General features: G+C 41.0%; 2 protein-coding genes across 2 annotated transcripts in view; one reads left to right on the top strand and one right to left on the bottom strand.

The window, feature by feature from the left end:
* Nucleotides 1–1,765: 1,765 nt before the first annotated feature.
* chst2b (carbohydrate (N-acetylglucosamine-6-O) sulfotransferase 2b) lies at nt 1,766–4,979 on the top strand. Its single transcript, XM_010753504.3, has one exon. It carries the CDS (start codon nt 2,575–2,577, stop codon nt 3,970–3,972), a length of 1,398 nt encoding a protein of 465 aa, XP_010751806.1. The 5' UTR covers nt 1,766–2,574; the 3' UTR covers nt 3,973–4,979.
* A 1,152-nt stretch (nt 4,980–6,131) lies between these two features.
* Nucleotides 6,132–23,168, bottom strand: part of LOC104937488 (sodium/hydrogen exchanger 9) — a 57,010-nt gene continuing 39,973 nt past the window's right edge. The window contains exons 13-16 of the mRNA XM_027274177.1: nt 17,324–17,369; nt 15,519–15,574; nt 7,428–7,533; nt 6,132–7,345 (exon numbers count right to left, since the gene is read on the bottom strand). Coding sequence (XP_027129978.1) covers nt 7,154–7,345; nt 7,428–7,533; nt 15,519–15,574; nt 17,324–17,369 — 400 coding nt within the window. The 3' untranslated portion in view covers nt 6,132–7,153. The remainder of the gene's footprint in view (nt 7,346–7,427; nt 7,534–15,518; nt 15,575–17,323; nt 17,370–23,168) is intronic.

The following is a 23,168-nucleotide window of genomic DNA, read 5'->3' on the forward strand; positions in this document are numbered from 1 at the left end:
ATGAAGTGCCTTCATACTGTTCATGACATCCACCTGAAAAAGCCCACAGGTAATATTATAAATCTAGTCTAAGAGTTCAGAGGAAAAGCTCAAAATAGCACACGTGGAATCAAACCTGTTCCGAGTAATTAACACTCAAAGAGGAGCTGTTAAATTTTATGAGCATGTTAAAAAAAGCTTCTCCCCTTCCACTCCATTTCAGAAAGCAATTATATTTGCAAGTGGAGAAATGAGTCCTGTGGCTGCACTTTATTATCCAACAACGCAGCAACCCAGAACGGCTCTCAGCTGACCAGACTGTACTACATGTATATAAAAAAAACAAAATAATGATGCACAGTGTGGGTGGGATACATACAGATTGTTATTTGGCGCTAGATACAGGAAACACATTGTGCCGCATTATCAGATTTTCAGCAAGCAGACAAGGAAAGGAAGACATTAAAATGACTGCCCCCAGGTGTTTTAATTTGATGACTTCTTACTGCCCAGTTAACACTTTTATCAGTTGGTTAATAGGATAAATGTTCATAAAATATATAATTTACATATATGCTGTAAAAATGTTGTGGCAATGGGGGAAAAAAATCTGTAAAGTCAAGGCATTTTATGGCTAAAAGAGAAAAGTGTGTCTCTTTGTCCTGACTGGAAGTGCTCCAGCAGAGGGCAGTCTGCACAAAGACTTTGTGCTGTGAACAGCTGCACTGATGAGTCCTATAAAATGAGTGGGTATGAGATTTGAAGATCAGCAAACACCAGACATCTCACAGAATAGTTATTCAGTCTATAGTAAGAGATCCATCCTATATCAAAGCAAAAATAAATAAAAAACCTTATAGTAGACACATCTTTACTTGATCTGAAATCCTCTTAGAAAAACAAGGCTACACTGTTTAGGACTATATACAAACTGACTTATTACAGCTATATAGTAAAGTGTTACAGGTTAAAATTAATACAATAAAATCACCAAACATTACCATTAAATGACTAAATCCCAATCTGGATGTAACATTTGTCACTGGATTTCTAATCAGAGGTCAAAGAGCACGACCCTCCTTTTCACCCAGTCGGCCTTTTTGTGCTGTTTAGTTGTGCAGGGCTGTAATCCCAAACTGGCAAAAGCCTCTTAGGAGAGATGATTTTCAATCTGCAGAGCATGTGCTTTCCTCTGTTTGAACACATGGCCTTACAGCTTCACAGGACTTGTCAGTTCCTGGGGAACAGCTGTCAGATGTCAGATTTCAGCTGATTCCACATGAGAGGGGTGTCAGTCATTGTTGCTGACTGTTTCCAATACAGTCAATGAAAAAAAAGGAACAACAACAACAACACAGCGATACTTCCTCATAGCTACTGTTTGACGTTATTTTCAAGTATTTATTTAAATCATAAATGCCCCTCTCTAACTTTACTTTTAACTAATAACAGGATTTTTTTTCTTAAAGGCAAGGAGATTTTTTTCTTATAGATCTGGGCTACCCTCTTGAGGCTGTAGTGGGAAAAACAAATAAATTGAATTTGAAATACTGATTCTTCTCTGTGGTCATGCACTATGGAGAGAAACATATACAATAGAAATATGAAGACTGGACTCTTAATAGAAACTTTAAAGCTTAATCATTTAAACAAAGGGGAGTGTTAAAGACAATAGGGATGGATGAGATGTGGCGTTTATGAGGAGAACCATCAAAATCCTGTAAAGCACTCACACCTGGCACAGTGTGCGGCTCTGTCTTAAATTTAAAGAAAAAGCAGGGTGGAGCATGGTTACAAGGATGCAGATAGTAAGGTAGACATCTCTGAAACATAACAACAGCATCATTTCCCACAGACTACCATTGCTGAGATCTACAGGAGCAAGAATCGAGCCCTGCAACGAGACAGACGTGCTGCGGGACCAATGGCGTAGCTCGTTTACGCACGACGCCACAACGTTGGCCAATGCAACGCATGTGTGGGCGGCTCTTCAGCCCCCTCTTGTATCCTGATTGAATCCGTCCAGTTTGTATTAGTTGGAACGAGCAAAAGGGAGCAGGAAGAACGGAGGGAAAATCTTCCAGCAAACGCCGTTAACTGTGGATACTGCTCATTCACTGCTGCGTTATGGCAGATGCGGAATGATATGAGCTCCAGCCGGGCGCGTCAACTCGTGACGGGTTTTATTGTCTGCGGTGCCTGAATATTACCAGGCTGCATTTACAAGGATGCATCAGATGATAAGTGCGCAGGGATGCCTCCGCTGAACATGGACAAACAGGGCGTCTGTTACAAAGATGAAGGCTTCTTCCTTTTTGTTTTGAACACGGGCCACCCACAGAATCACTGCAACGCTCGCTATGGACAACTTAAACGCGCCTCTCATCCGTCGTTCCTATGAAGAACATTGCGCAGTGCAGTGAAAACGGGATAATCGTGTTGTGGATTTCGAATTGGTGCTGACTATATTACCTAATAAGCTGCTATTCAACCGGGAACCCACTATAGGCTGTATACATTCATCCAGAGCGTGTTGGCGCACAGTCAATGTAAGGAGCTTCGTCCAGTGGTGAGAGCCACTCTCCGACGGTACAGATGAGAGGCAAACAATATCATCAACCACTGAAGTTGACAGCGCCTTGGGAGAAGGATGCTGGTTTTGGGAGAAAGCTTAAAACCTACAGGAATCATACCAAGATAATAGCACAGCCTGGGATCGTGATGAAAGTCCTCCGCAGGAAGAGGATTGTCTTATTTATGGCCTATTTCTTGCTGCTGGTTCTCACTATGCTTAACCTGGCTAATTATAAATGGACCAAAGAGCCACAGCAGTGTAATCATCAGATGAGGAGCACCACTTATCAGAGCAGATCTGACATTCGCTTCCTCTACCGGCCCTCTCTGGCCAAAAAGAGACAGCTTATCTATGTTCTGACCACCTGGAGGTCGGGCTCGTCCTTTTTCGGGGAGCTTTTCAACCAAAATCCTGAAGTGTTCTTCTTGTATGAGCCAATGTGGCACATCTGGCAGAAACTTTACCCCGGTGATGCGGTGTCTTTACAAGGGGCAGCCAGGGACATGCTTAGCTCCTTATACCGCTGTGATCTGTCTGTTTTCCAACTTTACAACAGCCCCGGGGGCAAGAATTTTACCTCCCTAGGACTATTTGGGGCAACCCTCAATAAAGTGGTGTGCTCCTATCCCCTCTGCTCAGCCTACAGGAAAGAGGTGGTGGGGATGGTGGATGATAAAGTGTGTAAAAAGTGCCCCCCTCAAAGCCTTAGACTGTTGGAGGAGGAGTGCCTCAAATATAACACCATAGTCATTAAAGGGGTGCGCATTTTGGATGTTAATGTGTTGGCCCCACTCATGGAGGATCCATCCTTGGATTTGAAAGTGATACATTTGGTCAGAGACCCGCGGGCAGTGGCCAACTCCAGGATCAAATCCAGACACGGCCTGATCAGGGAGAATTTACAGGTGGTCCGCAGCAGGGACCCTAAACTTCGCCGGATACCTTTCGTTGATCCTGGTCACAAAGCCAACAAGAAGGATGGCTCAGATTACCACTCCATAGGAGCCATGGAGGTGATCTGTGACCGCACCTCCAGGACTATAAGGACTGCCTTAAACCCACCCAGCTGGCTGAAGGGAAAGTACATGGCCGTGAGGTATGAGGACCTGGTCGAGAACCCGGTTAAGACCTTGCGGAACATCTACCGCTTTGCCAACCTCACCACTAACCACGACATCGAGTCATTTGCACTGAACATGACCAGTGGCTCCAGCTCCTCCTCTAAGCCATTCATAGTCTCGTCCAGGAACGCCACACAAGCTGCTAGTGCATGGAGAACAGTGCTCAGCATTCAACAGATAAAACAAGTGGAGGACTACTGCCACCACGCCATGTCTGTTCTAGGGTATGAAAGAGTGAGAACAGCCGGGGAGGCCAAGGACTTGAGCAAATCACTACTGACACACTCCAAACTGTGAAAACGACTCACCACCAAAGACCTTTTAACTAAATGTTCATTTTGCATCGAGTGCCGTTTCCTCTTATTGTGGAATTTAAGCTTTACTTTAAAATTCAAGCATTCAAGGAGCGCCACATTTGGAATGTATCATGTTTCCCTCAGTTGTATTGCAGTGGTATTTGAAGGGACCACTCCTTTTATACTGGAATATTGGATGTGTTTGACAATGCAAGACCTACGAACAATGACTGAATTAGTGAATCTGTAACAATGAAAAAAAACAACAACAACAACAACTGTATAATTCATGTATCTTGTTATGATGACACTATGATGAAGTGGATGTTTTGGGGTTATTTTTGAATGTTAAAAACCTAACAAGAAATCTGTTTTTTCAGTCTCCATACTGTCTGTAAAAGTGAAAATAGTGGACGAAAGAAAAACAAAATGGGAAAAAAAACAAAGAACAACTGATTTAAAAAAAAAAAAAAAAAGCTCATTGCTTAATGTTTATTTGTAAGATCTGGTTGAAGTCAGAGACAATCAATTGGTTTGTTGATGTGCCATAGGTAGAGGTGTGATGAATAGGCTACATCTGAAGTAGCAGTAGTGCTATTTCTAGATTAAAAACAAAAAGAGGATGTTTTTGATTTTTGTCACCAAATCCTTGTAGGATGATGATATCATGCACTGTGGATGATGTCATGGCTCTGAAGCTGGAAGGTGTCTCTCAGTGTCGGTGTAAGCAGTGTGTTCTACCATTTCAAATGTTTACAATTGCTTGCTCTTATATAAAAAAAAACAACAACAAAAAAAACAACAACACACACACACATACGGTCTGGGAATATTGCATTGAGTAAAGTTCACAGTTAACAGGAAAGTTTATGTATCTGTGTTGAACAACGCGCACTGCTGTACATGTTAAAATCATGTTTGAATACATGAGCACTTGACCAGTGGTTCTCAAAGTCTGGTGCATGAGGCAAGGTTCCCTTAAAAATGCAAATAAAGTGAAATACAACATGTTGAGCCACTGGATTTAATTGATCTTCTAATAACAAGACACAAAATAATAATAACAACAGTAATAAACAATGTGCTTTTAATGTGTATTTTAAATGACATATATGTCTTTTTAATAATTTAGTTCTTTATATGTATGAGATGTTTCAAGGCATACCCTAGTTTAGTACATTATGGACCACTGTGCCTTCCCTCACCATTTGAGAACCATTGTGCTGAAATAATGCCACACATTTGTTCCTATTTGCTACATAACTTAAAGGTACCCTGTGGAGTATTTATTTTTTTTAATCTTTGAGACCTAATTAACGTGTTGAATGCATTGCCTTCCTCATGGAAAAAACAAAACACAAAGCAAATTTTTTAAACCTGCATTGTCTACATCAGTGCTTTACTTCCTGGCGGTGTTCTTCTCTGCCTTTGCTTATTCATTGATGTGTTTTTTGGCACCTTATCACTACCTGTGGATCAGTGGAACACTGTAAGACCGTTGGCACATGCGTTATCTATTTGCATGTGCAATTATAATGTGAGCAGTGGTCAGAAACTCCGCAGAGTACCTTTAAGTATCACAAGAATGTTACTCGAAATAGTCAGAAATACTGTGTTCATTAATTAGTAGATGAAATGACAACACAACCTTAAAGATCACAGAAATGGCTCATAAAGGGAAATACACTAATATTAAATGACTTGAATACAAAGTTAAACGTGTAAAGAAGTTAAGAACTCTACTATGAAACCACAACCAAACTGAAACCCAGCTTAGTCATCTTAAGAGTTTGATGTAATTTGTGGAGGGTAAAAGTTCACTGAAACAAGTTCCCCAAAAGTTAACACGTGGAAAACTTTTTTTGTCACCTTTAGAAGGTTTCACAAAAAAACTGAAGTTGTAGCAGTTTGTTCCTCCTGCACAGAGAGAGTTTGTGGTTTAACAGAAAGAACTGTCATATATGGAAAGAAACATTGCAGTTTTCAAATGCGTTACAGTGCGTTGAGTTCGATTGAGCCGATACCTCCACATCTCGAGCATATGACACCAAAACTAGTAAGATTGTGTTCTGAATTAGATGGTGGAGGATGAGATGAATGATGAAAGGCTCTTGCTGCTTCAGAACAAAACTGAATTCAAACATCAGCGCAAACAAAAAGAGAATACGTTTATTTATTTCTTTGCAGCAATTGAGAACAGAAACAGAGGAGCATTCCATAGATGCACCCATGCATTCACAACATAAAAAAAGCCCTCGCCTCAAGGACAATGGTTTTAATAATATGAGAGAGAGCCGTCTGCATATTCACAAAGCCTAACCTCCACAGATTGGATGTAGGCAGTGCACAGCACCCTGCTTCACACAAGGGGGGAAGGGGCCCTGAGATTTATAATGATGCACTCAGAAAGTGCAATCTATAAAGAGGTCTCACATGCTGATAGTCTCTTTTCTAAATACCGTTAATATACTTAAGCATTTGGAAGTATTTTAGCTCGCGCGCAGAATGATAAGCAAGACGTGGAGGGAGACGTGGAGGGTGGGGGAGGGCAGTAATAAATTCAAATTCAATAAATTCAGTGGAATACATTTTGAATGCGTTAAAAGGATTGCAGAGGGAAACAGTGCAATAAAAGTTTAATAAGGAGTTGGGGAAGAGCAAAAACAAAGTTGGCACAAAAATACCATTTGGGCTGATTAGGGGAAATACCGTAGCTTTCAATCACATGAGATGCTCATGAGCAATTCTCCCTGAAGCTTCAAAGTAGCACAGTGCTGCTTGACCGGCAATCAGTGTGAGACTTAACATGTTGCACTTTTACCGGAACTGTATTATAATATTTTTTGCTGTGTGAAAAGAACACTGTGCACACCCAGGTCAGTTTCTGCTTCCTGTTGGTGGTGTTAGATATTAAGCACAAGCTGTACTGGATTACTTGTTCTGTTATTTCGGCTATTAAATTCCTTGAAACTGGAGCAAATTTTCAGCAGGCTAAAAGAAAGAGCAGAGGCCTTTATAATTGTTTTTTTTTTTCCTGAGTGTGTCATGCATTACAGCACGAGGGGGGTGGATGACCTTTCAGGAACTATTGTAACTCCTCTCAAGTGCCCTGATCAGTGACCCCATTCACTGTGGGAGGCAGGGTTCTTATCCTGAGGGTAGCAGAGGCTGATAAGCTGGGGTCAGAAATGACTCCTGGAGTTTGAGGCCTCCCTGGCGAGAGCTGCAGCAGTGCCAAGGCCCAGGTCTCCTTCCAGAAGGTCTTCCTGGTGCTCGGATCCAGAGTCACCGCCTATAGACACAAGCTGGTTGTCTGTTTTCTCCAAATCAAAGGTGGAGTCATCTGGTTCGGTCTTACACGGCTGCTCATCGTCCTGAATCGAATGTGGAAAATTAGAATTGATAACTTTTAATTTCTTTCTGTTCTCTGAAGATACGCAGAGAATGTAGTCTTACCTCCTGGACATGGGAGCTACCGAAGAATCTGGCATATAACCCACAACATCGTGGCAGTGAGTCAGTCAGCGGAGGGCCACAATGCGTCAGGAGTGGTTTTAGATATCTGATCTTGTTAAGGCATGGTTGCAAAAGGTGTGTTAGGGGTTAATGACAGGAGAGAGGAAAATAGTTTGTTTTTAGCCTTTTCCAAATCTGGCCTCAGGCCACCAAGTTATAACTGTAATAATTTTAGCAAAACCAAAGCACATTCCACTGGGGGCGGATTTTGCAATTATGTGTGAAAATAAGTAACTGCAGTGCTTTACTGATATATTTTAGAGGCTTTGCAAAATCAAGGTCTAACATCTTAGTTGTATTACCATAGCTAGTTAGTTATGGGTGTGACTGGAGAGTTTTGGGAAATGGTTATTGTTTCAGATGAGGGAGGGAAATCGGAGCCAGTGACTACTTTAGAAAGAATTGTCTAGAAATTAGTCATTCCTTTCTGGAGAAGAGCATGCCACGCACGCACAGAGCATCACATCACAGCAGCACGCGTTGTGACATATTGCAAACGGAAACCGCAAATGTGAGACGGTTACTTTTTTAGGCAGGTATCAGGAATAGTTCTCTGTCACATTGCATAACACACACAAAGCGTTAACGTGTCACTCGAGTTTATTGTTTTCATCCTGGAAAATAAAAAGTATGAATACAAGAATGTCTGCCTCCCTTTCACCAGGCACAGCGTAGTGAGAGCCTGAACAATGACACAGCCGTTTTTAAATTTCAATGACATCATTGCACTGAATCCACAGAATGTACTGCTGAAATGATAAAGACCTCTGCAGTCATATTAAGCTTATTATGCCCCTCAAAAGGTCAATGTCAGCTTACCGTCACTAAGTGCCAGTGGCTTTTCACACCATACACCAAAGAGCTGTATATTAGTCATTCAAGCTTTAGGTGCCTGTGCTATTTCTGTTCCAGTTTGCTAAGTTGTTAGCATATTTAATATACATGTACCAGCTCTTGTCTGCTGCTGTCTTAAGTAATAAAAGCCCACAATAAAATATGCAACAAAGAATGACTTTCCAAGAGGGAGTGCCACACAAGAGAAGAACTGCGGAGAGCTTGAAAGAGATAAAAATACTTTACTCATAGAAAAAAAAAGGTATCAAATGGGTTGTTATTTTATTTCAGGCTCGCTGGGACAGTCTTGCACTTGATTAAAACCAGAGGCAAGTCCAGAACTGGTTCATAAATGTGTTTAAGTGTTGATAAAAGGCAGTGCAGGCAAAGTATATTTCTAATTAGTGCTGAGAGGAGGAGTGGAATGAGCTGTTTTTAGATGCCAGATGTTATGGTAAAAGTCCTCTGGAGGTACTGTGGGCTCCAATCAACAAACACCTCTGATGATAGGTAGTCACTTGATACTAACTACATATTATACACCCACTAACACCTCTTTTTGGGGCATATTTCTGCACAGTGTAGCCGGCTGACAGACGATCTTGTTTCTGTATCCTCTCCATTACAGACACTAACTAGCTTTTAGCTGTGAACAATAGTTCTGATTAATAATTGTCCTTCCGCAGGTGTTCACACATGGAAAAAGACAAAATAATACTTCACCGATCCTATAATTTCTGGACGAAAGCAACCTTTGTACCTCAGAGCCTATAATGAATAATGTGGGACTTAGACTGGGCACACAAGTACACAATCCGCTGGCATGGGCACAAAAAGCAATGAGAAACAGGAAAGTGATCTGTTGTTTGGTGCCAATACTTACATTCTGGTACCGTTATCAGCAATATGCAAGAGGTGGGAATTATGGACAGCATTCTGCCAGCTAACAGGATTAATTTATAAATGTCTCAAATGAGAGAGAGGGGGGAGAGAAAAGAGGAAGAGGGGGATGAGAAGGTAGAAAAAGAGAGGGATAATGACTTCCTTGGGACCTGCAGGAGTGAGTTGTCTTCTTGTCGGCACAGTGTCCTCCTGTTCCACGCTGGCATAATACTAGACAGCGATGGTAATTATAACTGCTAGAGCTGCTTTCTGCTCCACAATGGTGTCAGGTTGTTTGTGTGTGTGCGGGAAAAGGTGCTGAGTAGCTGAGTGGGGGCTAGAAGCCCAACTGCTGCTTCAGCCGTCATTAAGGCAAGTTTCTTTCCCTCCTACTTGTCCCACATGTCACCTTTTCCTGACCTCTAATCAGTGGAGAAAAGTAACGGAGTACCTTTCAAATACTGTACTTCAGTCCTGTGGTATTTGAGTACTTCCATTTTGTGCTGAGAGGAAGAAAGAGAGAGGAAATGCATAATTACAGTACAAGTAAGAAACAAAGCTTGCACAACATACACATTTGAAAGAGGACCAAAATAAAGGAAATGGGATATGAAACTAAAGGGAGTGTTTGGTAAGGTTATTGGGTTATTGTAGGAAACAGTCAGTGTATTAACTACAATAGAAGGTCTACAGCACGTCTCCACTTTGGAAGAAGACAAGAGTCCCAGCATGGGAGCTAACCAATGTACTCCCGTGGACAAAATGTATTTTAGCCACCCCAAAAAAACATCAATGTCAGTTTAAGGACACTACTTAGAATAATTTTACGACTTTAGCTTTCCGTCAGACAGCTCTTTCCAACAGGAAACTGAAGCGTTATATACTTTTATACAGTATACTATCGTCAAACCACCAAATCTCATTGACAAAATCTGCAATTCAACCTCACAGAACACAGGAGTTGCCGGTCCCACACTGTGACTTTGACGTTTTAACAACTCCCATGTTCTGCGAGGTAAAATTGCAGTTCTTGTCAATAAACTCTGGTGGCTTTGAAGAGAGCATGGATCGATATAAACGCTTGGAGATGGTTGTCTGATGGCAGGGTGAAGCAGCGAAAATATTCTAAATAGAGTGTACACATAGTATTGATTTTTTTTAAAGGGTTTGCCTTGACTTTAGGTGGTTTCTCCTGTCCACTGCAATACAATGTCCTCAGTTCTGCTTCTCCAAATTGGTGGTGTGTCGACTCTAAAATAGGTTCAGGTTTCTATCAGACAGTCGAGGAAAGGCCACCAAAGATCTGAAACCGTTTTTTGAGCGTAGGTGTTTCATGTGATTCACTAACACATGGATAATCTGATGATTTCTAATCTAAAAACATATTTTTGAGGGGATAATAATAATCATAATATTCCTGTTTATGCTGAGAATTAAATGTGAAACTCAGTATTATTCTCATAGCTGTCTTTGTAATATAAGGCTACAGCTAGCACCCGGTTACATGGCTCTGTCCAAAGGTTTAATATCTAACACCTGCATTTACTAGCTACTTTGCATAATCAGATTTTACATATGCCTCAAATCATCTTATCAGGATAATCCATTGTATGAACTACCCAACAGTGTGTAAAGTAAATACAGCTATAACAAACTCTAAAAAAAAAAAAGAGCCCTACTCTATAATGAATACTTGTACATGTCCCTCACACACAATAAAAAATGTCAGTAGCATGTATTTAGAAGTGGTGCCGCCTCCCTCTAACTGTTTTGTTCTGTTTTAACTCCAGAGTCACACCACACAGGCTTATCCAGAGACCAAGCCGACCATATAATGCAGCCACCCCGGGTCTCTTAAACATGGGTGGCCTCTGGAATGCCGAAGTCAAAACAAAAGCATCGGTTTCCAGCCCTAAAACCACATTCTGCAAACCGCTTCAGCAGGAAAGATCAAACAGGCTTTGATGTCGGTCAAAAATCAGTGCTTAAGACTGAAATGTTTGTCCTAATGAGCCTTAAAGCAACAGGTAAGGAAGCAGCAGTATAGTCTTCCTTTAGGGTGAAACACCAGCAAGCTCAATTACATGGCAGCAGGATCCAGTCTGAGGCTTCTCTCACCTGGTCCACATCAAAGCATCTCCAAAATGTGCTTTTTCCCTCTCCATGAATAGGAAACATTGGCCAGGACTGCACCTTTCATCCTGCTCACAGCTTTCATATCCTCTCTCTCTCTCTCTCTCTTCTTTCACATTTACATGCAGGCACACACACTTTCTGTCAAATTAACCTACTATGTAGACTTTTAACCAGAGGCAAAAGGGGTATGCTGTAGGTATTTACACAGATTGCAATGTTTTGTTGCAAGCAATGAAAGCAAGTGTCATAAATCAAATGATTTTAGTGTGCCATATTGTGTGTGTCGGTAGACACTGGCTCTGCCTACACATAAATAAAAATCTGGCTTATTGTATACAAAAAAAATCTAAGATAAGATAAGCCTTTACTGATACGTAGCAGGGAAATTCGTTTGTTGGAGCAGCACAGATAAATCGTGAAAGAAAATATGAGGTATACAAAAGTACAATATATAAATAGGTTCAAGAGACAATGGAAAGGGACCCCAAATTTTGTGTGTGTGTGTGTGTGTGTTCGTAATTTTAGTGGGGTCTGGGCACACAGTCCACAGTCTCAAGTGGCCTGTTTTGCATCTAGGTAGGTTGATAACATGATTGAATGAGATGCCCATCTGCCACGGTTTATCATGGAGAGGGTGAGGCCGGGTTTTTCAGGATGGCTTTCATCTTGTTCTTCATCCTCCTCTCTGCCACTGAATACAGACAGTCCAGTTCCAGCCCGACCACAGAGCTGGTCTTAAATTAAATTTGCTGGTTTGATGCCACCATCCCAGCACACCACAGCAAAGAACAGTGCTACTGAAGACTGGTAGAAATTCGGCAGGAGTCTGGTCTAAAAGATCTGAGTCTTCTTACACCACTTGAGTGCACCCTCTCCACTTCCTTCCTTTCTTCCCTGGATGATAACAGGGACAGGGGGGGCCTCCTGTGACCTCCTGATGTTGAGCATTGTTGTGGTTGCATTGTGCTTGTTGATGACAATAGAGGAGTCATTGGAAAACAATTTGCAGGGCCCTGAGTTTAAATGGAAGTCTGAGCTATAAATATGGGAGAAAAATGGCACCAGTATAGTTCCTTGAGGTGTGCCAGCATCGCTCATCACAACCTCAGAGGCACTGCGACCCATTGTAATGTATTGTGGCTGCCAAGAAGTTAGTCCAAAATCCAGGATGCAGTGTCAGGATGCTGTTGTATGGCCAAAAGCTTAACTCTGAGGATTAAGGGCTGGATGATGTTGAAACCAATGGAGAAGTTGAAGAACATGACTCGCAACGTCCTCGTGTGTCAGGAAGATGTTGGCTTCCACTCTGACGTGTGATGATATTAGTGAACTGATGATTTTAGGTGGACTGTGTTATCTTTTGCGCAGATTCAGACTAGCTATTGTCCCTATTTCTAGTGTTTATGATAAGCTAAGCTGTAGCCTTATATTTAATGTACAGATGTGAGAGTGGTATCAATGTTTTGTTGCATGTCACATGTCTACTTACAAGTATGCCTATTTAGCTGTTTTTTTCTTCAGTCCTGTCTGGTTGTTCAGTGTATTGTCAAAAAGTATATATGATTTTATGTCAAATCACTTTCTGCTGCTCAGTGGGTTCTAATCATTTTGGAATTACCTCAGATATTGTCTGATAAACACCTTGACCAGTTCAAAAGTAGATCTCTGCAAAAAGCTTTTGTTATTTCTTTTGGGCATTAATTTTAACAACCAGTCTGAGAAAAGTAGTGCTCTGAGGCTGGCAACAAGGCACAGTGCAGTATTTGAATATTTGTTACTTGTCCTTACGCAACAATGCATAATGTAATCATACATACATACATAATGTTTTTGGTTACAAACAAATCAAATGCAAAGCAAAGAAATGTGAAACCCTTTGCAATGACTTTGCGGATCAGTATTCATTTGCAATGTGAAGTACAATGTTTGGTTGAAACTTGGCATAATTTATCACACATATAACACCACCTTGTGAAAAATGATGGTGGAGGAAGTATCGTGTTGTGAGGAGGCTTTTCAACAACTGGGACATGGAGACTTGTGAGGACACAAAGGAACAATGAAGAAGCACCTTTTACAGAATATTTCAGAGTGCTAGACACCAGAGCGAAGTGATATATGAAAATATCCTATGTCCTATCCTAAGAATCACTTGAAGGTGGTTGTTCACAGATGCTCCCGATACAATTTGATTAAATGTGAGATGACAAGTAACAATGTGACGAAAATCCCTAAATCTAGTGGGGCCATACAAACTTAACTAGAAAAACCTGAGTCTGAATTTGCTGCCAAAGGTGTCTTGAGAAACTAATTACTTTGGTTAAAACCTTTGACAGTCTTTTTGTTGTATTTTGGGTACACTATACTCATCTTGCAACACCAAAAGCAAAAAAAAACATTAAGGGAGTTAAAGACCTTGTAAACACAGATGCCTTTACCTCATAAACTCTTCTCCACTGCTTCATTACCATGATTCAATAAGCCAATCTGTGATGCATGTTTCTCAGCATTACTATTGGACAACTGGCCTGATATGACCGATGTGATACAGTGTGAAAACTTCTCCCAGGAAAAGGACATGGCCAGAGGATACTAATATAGAGTCCCAAGACAAGTAATTGAATAACACTTTGACCCGATGTGACCTGCGCGGCTCGCTGCTGTGTGCCTTATGGATGGATGGCTTGCACAAGCTCTGATCTTCTTGTTTGTATGACTGCAGGAATAAACAATCCCGCTGGGCTGCCCTCTTCAGATCGCCCTTCATTTCATTATTTTGCCACAACACAGTCCAACAATTTGGTTGTCTTTCAACCACAAGAGCTAAATTTTGTTTAATCTACAATGCTAAACCAGTTCTTTTAGAGCTTTTCTAAATCCACATTGAGTGGTTAATGGTTTACCAACGCCTAATTATTATATTGATATATATTTATCCTAACTGTTATTAACCTCAAAGGCACTTCTCCAAAAGAGAAATAAATCTATTATTAACATTAACACACTCATGCATTAAATGAATACTCTAAGTGAATGCACCAGCAGACCTGCATCTTATTGTTTTGCAGCGGAGATAGAGTCCATAAACTAAAATGATGGGCTCCTTTATCGAGCACTGGGCCAGGTCATGGGGCCATTAAGTGGGAAAATTAGATTAGCCTAAACGTAATGCAGTCCTCATGAAATTCCACTGCAAAGGACGGGACCGTTTTCTTACTGCCAAATGATTTAACTGCATTCACTGCTTACAGGAATCCAGCAAATATATTAAAGTGATAGTTTTACATTTTGTGAAATACGCATATTCACCCTCTTGCTGAGAATGGGATGAAAAGATCAAAACTACTTTCATGTTTGTAAGGTAAAAATAAAAGGCTACAGCTTGCAGCTTGTTAGCTCAGTTAAGCATAAAGACTGTTGCACTGACAGTAGGTTTCCAAAGAGCCTTTCTGAAGCTCAAAATCGGAGCCACTTCCCGGGTAAAAATTGGCAAAGACAAAGATCTTCGGCGGATCTGCGGCGGGCTGAATGAAGCCATGGTGCTTAAACACGCCATCTGTAATGGCACCCACGTGTCAATCAAAGCAGCCATGCTGTTAATTATGCATAACTTTAAGCCTAAATATAATTTGAACAGGTGAGTTAAAAAACATTTCAGCCTCAGTGAAGTTGTCATGAGCTATAGAGACCAAAACATTTTTTTGTACCAGGCTGTAAACATGTTTATTTCTGCTGTGAAGTTGGATATTGTAACATGGGGATTTATGGAGATTGACACGTTCTGTAGCCAGCCTCAAGTGGACATTTGAGGAACTGCACTTCCACATTGGCTTCACTTCATAGCCATGGAGGTTGCCGCTTGGGCTGTTGTGGTTTAAAGCCATGTAAAACCACAACTTCATGTTTATGCACTTTTATTTGGTTTGGATTAAACGAAATAAGCCGTTTCATATTATACTCACTGTAAACACACCTGAAATAGTTCATGAACTTCTTCATTATTCTGCCATGACACAACATATGGGTCTTTCTTCACATTCCCTGAAACGAAAGACTCTGAGAGACTCTTTTTCCCCCTTGTACTCATTATATAATACTACTCCACAGACCAGTGCATTAACCATTGTGAGTGCCAGCAGATGTGAGAGTGCTTTGGAGAAGAAAGCAGTGAAAGGATACTTGTAGTCCAGATGGTGCCACAGGCCTCGTGTTGTGTCTGGCCCCCCTGTAGCAACCTGTAGGCCATGAACGAACTACTGTTACTCATCGACACACAAAGGCCCTCTGGGGTGGCTGTATACGCTGCCTGATGGAAATGCTGGAAACCTGCACCCCTGGATGGTCAGTGGGGCCATATCCAATGACCTCCGCTTTTACAAGTGGGACCTCAGGCCCTGTGCTTATATAGGAAAATGGTGTTCTCAAAAACTGCTACGTCCCTAGAGATCTCTTCCTGCTACAGTAAGAACACACCCCCAGTGGTCCCTGTGCAGACTCTCACACTGGGCAAGGTTACATTTATCAATTTCCATGAGAAAGAGCCCTGGAGCTCAGCCTCACCTCCCCACTGGGATCCACCTCCAGTCTGCCACACTGCCTTTTCTGTCTGCCCCTCTGGCCTCATAATGCCAGAGAGCTGCCCAGACCATGTCCCAGTCACAGTGTGCAGAAGACTCAGGTCAAATAAGAAGATGAAAGAAAGTCTGTGTGCCAGCCAGGATGTGCTACAGACTGTCATTTAGTAGGAAGCAAAAGTGCATTTCCTCCTCCTGAACCTCTTCTTCACTTTGATGCCATATGGTGTTAAATAAACAACAGAGCCATGATTAAAGAGTAGAAGCATATTATATGTCAGTGGGAGAGGATGGCAGGATGTGCTGTAAATCCTTGCAAAATGCTGACTATTGAATATCTCTAATACTCACTACATGCAAAAAACTCTACCACCACCCTATACCAGTAGTCAAACACACCCAGAATGTGACGCAGTACAGCCCTGCAGCACTTTTGTGGTGATTAAAAATAGCTCTTAACGAAATTAAGTTTTAGTGTCTTTGAATGCGATCGCTGCTCTCCCATTTTCTTCAGTTCCATCCAGTGCAGAGAGCTGAGAGTAAGCAGGACAGCTTATAGCACAAAATTATGCATGCATACTTTATGTAGAATTACTCTGTGTACAACTGTGCAACTAATTTCAACTATTGTCAGCAAGTGAATAATAATAGAAGCTGCTAAAGCCATCCGGGGATAAGAATTTAGAATTTTTTGCCCGTCATGTCTTATTATAAAGATAAGATATATAAAAAGACCATATCATTAGTGATTAGGGCATTATCTGTCATCTGTCTCCATATTTTGAAAATTACTACTACTCATTTTTAAAATTGTATAGATACTGGCATTAAAAATTCATCCCCTGAATACCTAAACTCATATAAAACTCTACATAGATCATTAGGACTACTGTTTGCAATAATGTTAGTAGTTTAATAGTTTAAGTGTTTTAGAGCAAAACATCTATTGACTGTCTGTAATACATCGATATAGAGTAGCACTAATGCTCAAGATTCTAAATGGGATTGATGAGAAATACCTGCACAAGAGCTTTGAAATGCAGATAAATGGAGGCAGCACACAAGCACAATGCCCTCTTGGGTATTATGGCAAGACAGATTGATGCTTTGCTGCCTGGTATACACAAAAAAAAATATTTTTTTTTATAACCTACTTACTATAACCTACTATAACCTAATTATTTTTATTTTACACCACAGAGCGTGCAATAAGTGAGGTTATTCCACTTATTTACTTTCAACAGGTGGTGAAGCCTGACACTATTTCAAAGGGCCACTTGCAGCAAAATTGCAAGTGGCACTGCAGTTTAGATTAAAATACCTCTCAATGCCAATAAGGACAAAGACTGCTGCAATAAATAGAGCTGATAAAATATGGATTACTGAATAGTGACAATAAGGTGATTTTACCTCAAAAGAAAGGTCCTCTGGATTTTCATCTGCATCCAACCTGACTCTGTAGAGAATAAAAAAATACAGTTAAACCCTGACTTCATAAAATAAAATAACAAAGAGACAGAGACAAATCCCAAGGGTTTGATTCGCCGCTACATGTGAAGCTATACCTGTTCAAACAGTCTAGCACTGCATGTGACGATGAGAGTGAAAGTCGGTGTGGAACTGGGCTCAGTTTGAACATGACCTTTCAAGCTGCCTCATCAAAATCAGCCTCGTCTTCCACATCACACCAAGAAAATGTCAGCTGGGTAAACCTTTGATAAATGACAAAACAGTGTCGCAATTATGCTTGATATTCTGCGTGGCTGCGGTTATTACTCTGTCAAGGTGTGGACCCCACTTTGCTGCAGGCGTGCTCGAGCGGCAGGGCTGAGAGTGGAAGCCAACTGGTTGCTTGCTCACTCTGAATTGAGATAAAGTGACTCAGCACCGGCCAGTCACAGCCTGGTGAGCTGCTTCATTGAAGAAATGGAAGGCTGCTATCTCAGCGTGTGCATGCATACCCTACACATCTACACATGCAGTCTCAGAATTTTGTATCATTTTCTTTTGTGGTGATGATTTGGCCCAAAAAAAAAAAAAATCCATTCAGTGCATCGTAAGTGTAAAATTTCTCACAGAGCTCTGGGGGTTGCTGAGCGTGAGTTGGCTGTCGATGCTAGTTCCTATGGGTCAGCAGTTAACTCTAATAGCCCAGCATTACTGCTGCAAGGCTCAGGACATTTTGAGCTTCAATCACTGTGCACTGTGTGTGTGCGGCTTTGGTAGGATCTTGAATGTGCTGACACCGAAGCCTTTCACTGAGAGGTTTGTGCAATAACACAACAGAGAGGTGATTCTCATCAGAGCATTAGACCGGCGCGACTACTTAGGGTTGTGCAGATTTTTGTTTTGGCTGCCTTCCCTCCATGATCCATCTCTAGTGTTTGTCTTTAAGGTATTTCAAATCCTCCCTCTCTGCTCATCACTCCTACTGTTATTGCTTTTCACGTACTGTATGATTGGAGGCTATTTTGCACTGTGCTCCTGACAGGTCCTGTGCTGTGAAACTCTTATGTGCATTACCAAGAAAACATCATGGCCATGGCCTATCCCAACAACCCATCATTGAGCCATTTCTCTTAGTTAGCTTCACTTTTTACTCACATCTGTCACTGCCTCTTTCTCTGCTTTGTGCCTTTAAGTTTCACTCTAGACCCATCTTTATCTTAACCACCCATTTTTGTCGTTCTCTTTGTTACCTAATATTCCTCTTGTGCCATCTCTCTTCTTACAAATGTCTCATTGTCTTCCACTTTTATCCATTTGGCTCCCTCAGATCACTGTCCCAGTCTTTATCACCTCCTACCTACTCTTAATTCTGTTTCTTTGTCTATTCCTACCACCATCTCTGGTCCTCTCTCTGCTTCTCTCTTTATTTACCACATGTATCTATTTTACACCGGAAAAAAGGACCTAAGGTTGAAATTGTGCTGAAATTGCAAATGGATATAAAGACGGTGCTTGAGGTCCGTTTTTGTAATGCAACGTATTTCTGAATCCGCACTGGAGCGTGCTGTTTTGATGTGGTTGTGTCACATCAGCTAGCAGAATAGACTGACTGTCACTGAGCTAAGCTGATAGGAAGAGAAAAAAAGGGCAGATAATATGCGAGAGGAAAGAGCAAAGAGGAACATAATCTGAGGCCAGGGCAAAAAGTATAAGGGGGGAGGTGGGCAAAAATAAGAGAAGGAGTTTCAGTTTTCTGTGTATGATGGTGAGTGAGATAGTCTGTGGTGACATGCAAGTGACATAGGGAGTAGGTGCTGCTGGTGAATGTGAGAGAGGGAGATAGTGAGTTCGGTAAGTGAAAGATTGACTGGAAGACAGGGCAAGACAGCCAGAGAAAGACATAAAAGAGAATCGAGTGTGAGAGTGGCTTTCTCTCTCAATACTGATGCGAGAGAGGAACAAGGAGATAAGGATATAGGAGGGTGTTTGTGAGTATATGACGACAGTCTGTTTTGTGTCTTGGGCAAAATATTTTGCGGTCAGCCAGCCCTCTCTCATAGTATGTTTTTTTTAAATTGATGTGACTTCCTGTGCCCCGTTAGCCCTATCTTTAACACACTGACATTCAATATAGACATGTCAAGTCCAAACTAATCCAACTACTCTGTGACTGTGAGGTCGCTGAAACTAATTTTGCAAATGAGTGCAGAGGCACACGCTGGGAATGGCAAGAAAAAGGGGGAGAAGTCTGTTAACTTTACATTTATAATAATAATATAAATGAAAAAAAAATACATAATTTATATCTAGTGCAGGAAATCCTGCGGGTCCTGAACAACAGCTGAGTCACAGATATTACTGTAATGAGCCTCCACTGGAATATGTGATCCTCCCTTGGCCCAGTTATGCTCCCAAATGATGTTGCGCTCCCTCCATTCTGGGGGGAAATCACAATAAAACCCAGTCAAACTATGCGAAAATAGACAAATTGAGCACACATCTGGCAGTAAGACTGAATTATTATTGCATCAGCAGCCCCTAAAACCAAAGTCTACGCTACTTTTTTTTCCGTTAGTGGGCTCTGAATGTGCTGATATGATCTTAACTATGTTGTGCTGAGCTCCGCTGTGACTAAAATATCTCCGAACACATTCCAGGATGACAGCGCTCTGCACAGAGCCTTCACTGACGACTCATCGGCTTATGGGGAACGTTGCTATTAATATGAACACGTTGTGTTTGTGCTTTTAAAAATAGTAATAGTTTTGTTTTGTTTTTTTTACTACATCTTGTCCAAAACATTCATGAGCACAAAAAAAAGAGGTAAATCACAAACCAATACGGATACAGAAAGCACCCACGCACTCCCATAAAGTAAAAACCTCTTTACAGGCTAATATTTCCACTGTGGCTCATACAGAAGAAGATGAGTAAAATAACTTGGCCTTGTGCAGTGATGCAGAATGTGTGTGCGCACAGTCATGTGTGCCTGTGTCTCTGTAGCGCTGTTATCGGGCCAGCTGACAGAAGCAGGCTGATAAAGCTGTGCTTGCTGTGCTGCAGGCGCGCTTGTAGACGAGGCCTCGAGAGAAGACGTCGCAACATCACAGAAACGTCAGCTACTTGGCACACGTCTCATTTATAATATATCTTATAGCTTGAAGGCAGTCTACAGGTAGAAGTTCACTGTGTTTACGACACGAGCAAAACATTTTCCATCGTTTCCTCGGGAGGAGAAAATCTCCACTTGATGTGATTAGCGCTACTGGTTAATAAACATTCAAAAGAATTTCTTCTTGAGTTCAAGTACTCAAGTAGCATATACTCAACAGGCAGGGTAAATTAAGTTAGAACACTCCTCCTTTCTGCTGTGCCCACGCTGTGCTGCTCTTACAGACAGAGGGAGGAATAGACGGGGGAGAGCAGAAAGATAGAGATGGGCGACAATAGGAGTCTCACAGGGACTGTGTTTGCTATATACTGTGAGTTTGGACAAGAGGGAAGCTGTAAGTCATCCCTCCAGTTTCCTGTTTGGTTGTTTTTCTCTCAAGGGACTCGCACAGATTTTAGACGAATGTTCAACAGCGTATACTCTCAAGAGAGATTGGAATTTAGGACCAGCACTGATATGAACACAATGCACAACACATATACAGCACAGGAAAGTAGCTAACTATATTTGCATAAGTACTGTAATTAATTTAAAATTATTGTACTTCCAGTTTTCTGCTACTTTATACCTTTAATCCACTACACTACTACAATTCAGAGGGAAATATTTTGCTTTGTGTGTGAGACCACATATTACCAGTGAGTGCACACTAAACAAAACACGCACATTCGCAACACTACATGGAAACGAGGGTGTGTGCTTCATTAATGGTTTGGTACATCAGTAAGAAAACATGTATCTGCAGTTGTTACCGCAGATGGTAAAATATTATAGCAATTATAAAAGAAAGGACAGGCATGAGTATAGGGAATGTGTGAGAATGTGCTCTGGCACGTGAAGCTCTCGTCACTGGGTAACAAACAAACAAACAATATAACAGAAAACCCACAATGCAGACATCAACGCCTGCAGTGACTCAGACAGTGTCTGTAAACTAACGGACTGCAGTAGTGAGAGAAACCAGTAGTGAAAAGACTTAACAAAAACTAGAACTGTGCATAAGAGTAAAGAAATTTTCCACTAAACCAATATACAATGAGATAAATGACTTTAAAGGAGCAATCTGTAATTTTTGGGCTCTTATGACTAGATGCATGTACAAATATATAACTGAACAGTTTGCCTTATTGATGAAAATAAGCTTTTTGTTGATTAGTGTGCTTGTTTATAGCCGAGATGATTAATTATTAATCTTCCAAACCTGTTGTCTAGAGGATGTCTATGCATTAAAAGTTCCGGCAATCAAACTGGTAGTCACTGCAGGTTCCAACCCTAAAATAACATTAAAATTGCGGTTGCTATGTCGTTATGCTGCAGATGTCAAATTGGAGCAAACATGAGTCACAAATAAAACCACAGAATGTCAGCTCTGCAGCATATTAACTCCTGCATGTATGAAACTCCTCCCTAACCACTGTCAAGTGTTGTAATAGTTAATAGATGAGCCCAGGATGTTGTACTTCATTTAAATCCCATTCTCTTGAAATTATATGAAAGGAAAAGGATACAATGTGTTATATGTTGTTACCATCCCGTATTTATACTGGATATAAATTATAGATCATAACGCCAAGCTTGACAAGAGACATAACCACATATGAGTTGTCCATGCATGAGATGTGCTGCATCTCCCGGTGTTTGGACTGTGCAGAAGATGAGGAGATAAAACAAAGAACAACACACATAAGCTTCCACTCCTATTACTGCAGTGTTATAAAAGAACGATCCATATATGGCAAAGTCTCTGACTGCAGTATTTGGGTCAATCTGCTGAAGCCTAGAGTGTGAATCCCACTCACTCTGTGGCTTTAGCCTAAATTTCACACCACTTGAGCTGATAAAAATAAAGTTGGCAGAGTAGAGAAGTGTATTGCTGTGTGTATGTGTGCAGTGGGCTTTATAGAGCGTTTACATATGAGCACAGTTTATATAGTGTCTAAGAGCCTGCAGATATCTCATCTGCAGGCAAAACTTTGAAAATACTCTGCCATATTGCACACTGATGAGTGATCACCCACTCAACAGATGTCCAAATATCATGTTAGCGTTTCTGTTGTTTAACCAAAGCCACAGGATAATAATGGCCAGAAATAATTCTGCATATTATGTAATGCCAACTTGGAAATTGCTGCTCGTCATGACTTGAGGCCAACTGCTTGCACTTGCGTGATAATAGAACTTGTAATTTGATTTCTTTGGTTAGTCAAACATGATAATACAGAGGTGGATAAGAACTTGATTAAATGCAGACGACGTGAATTTCACATACTGTCCAATGCTACAGAAAGGCTCTAAATAAACCAGAGTGAGCCTAAAAAATACATTTTCATATTCATTTTGAAGAATTCCCCTTTCAGCGAACATTATTTATTATTTATGTAGTGATGTGCGCACAGTATTTTAAAGAAAAAGTTGGATATTTTATATCTTCTTCATTCACTTGTTTTGTTTCGTTTGTTTAAACTGTAAAAGAAGCCAGGCTAGCTGTTCCCCCCTGGTTACAGGCTTTGTGCTAAGCTAAGATAACTGTCTTTTGGCTGTAGCTCCATATTTAATGGACATGGATATGAGTGAATCTCTCCTACCTCTTGGCAAGAAAGCAAATAAGCATACTTCACGAAATAACAAAAGTAC

This window comes from Larimichthys crocea, chromosome XXIII (assembly GCF_000972845.2).
Source record: "Larimichthys crocea isolate SSNF chromosome XXIII, L_crocea_2.0, whole genome shotgun sequence".
Taxonomy (NCBI): domain Eukaryota; kingdom Metazoa; phylum Chordata; class Actinopteri; family Sciaenidae; genus Larimichthys; species Larimichthys crocea.

Excerpts from the sequence above, each read along its gene's own strand:
- chst2b (XM_010753504.3), top strand. The coding sequence starts at position 2,575 with ATGAGAGGCAAACAATATCATCAACCACTGAAGTTGACAGCGCCTTGG.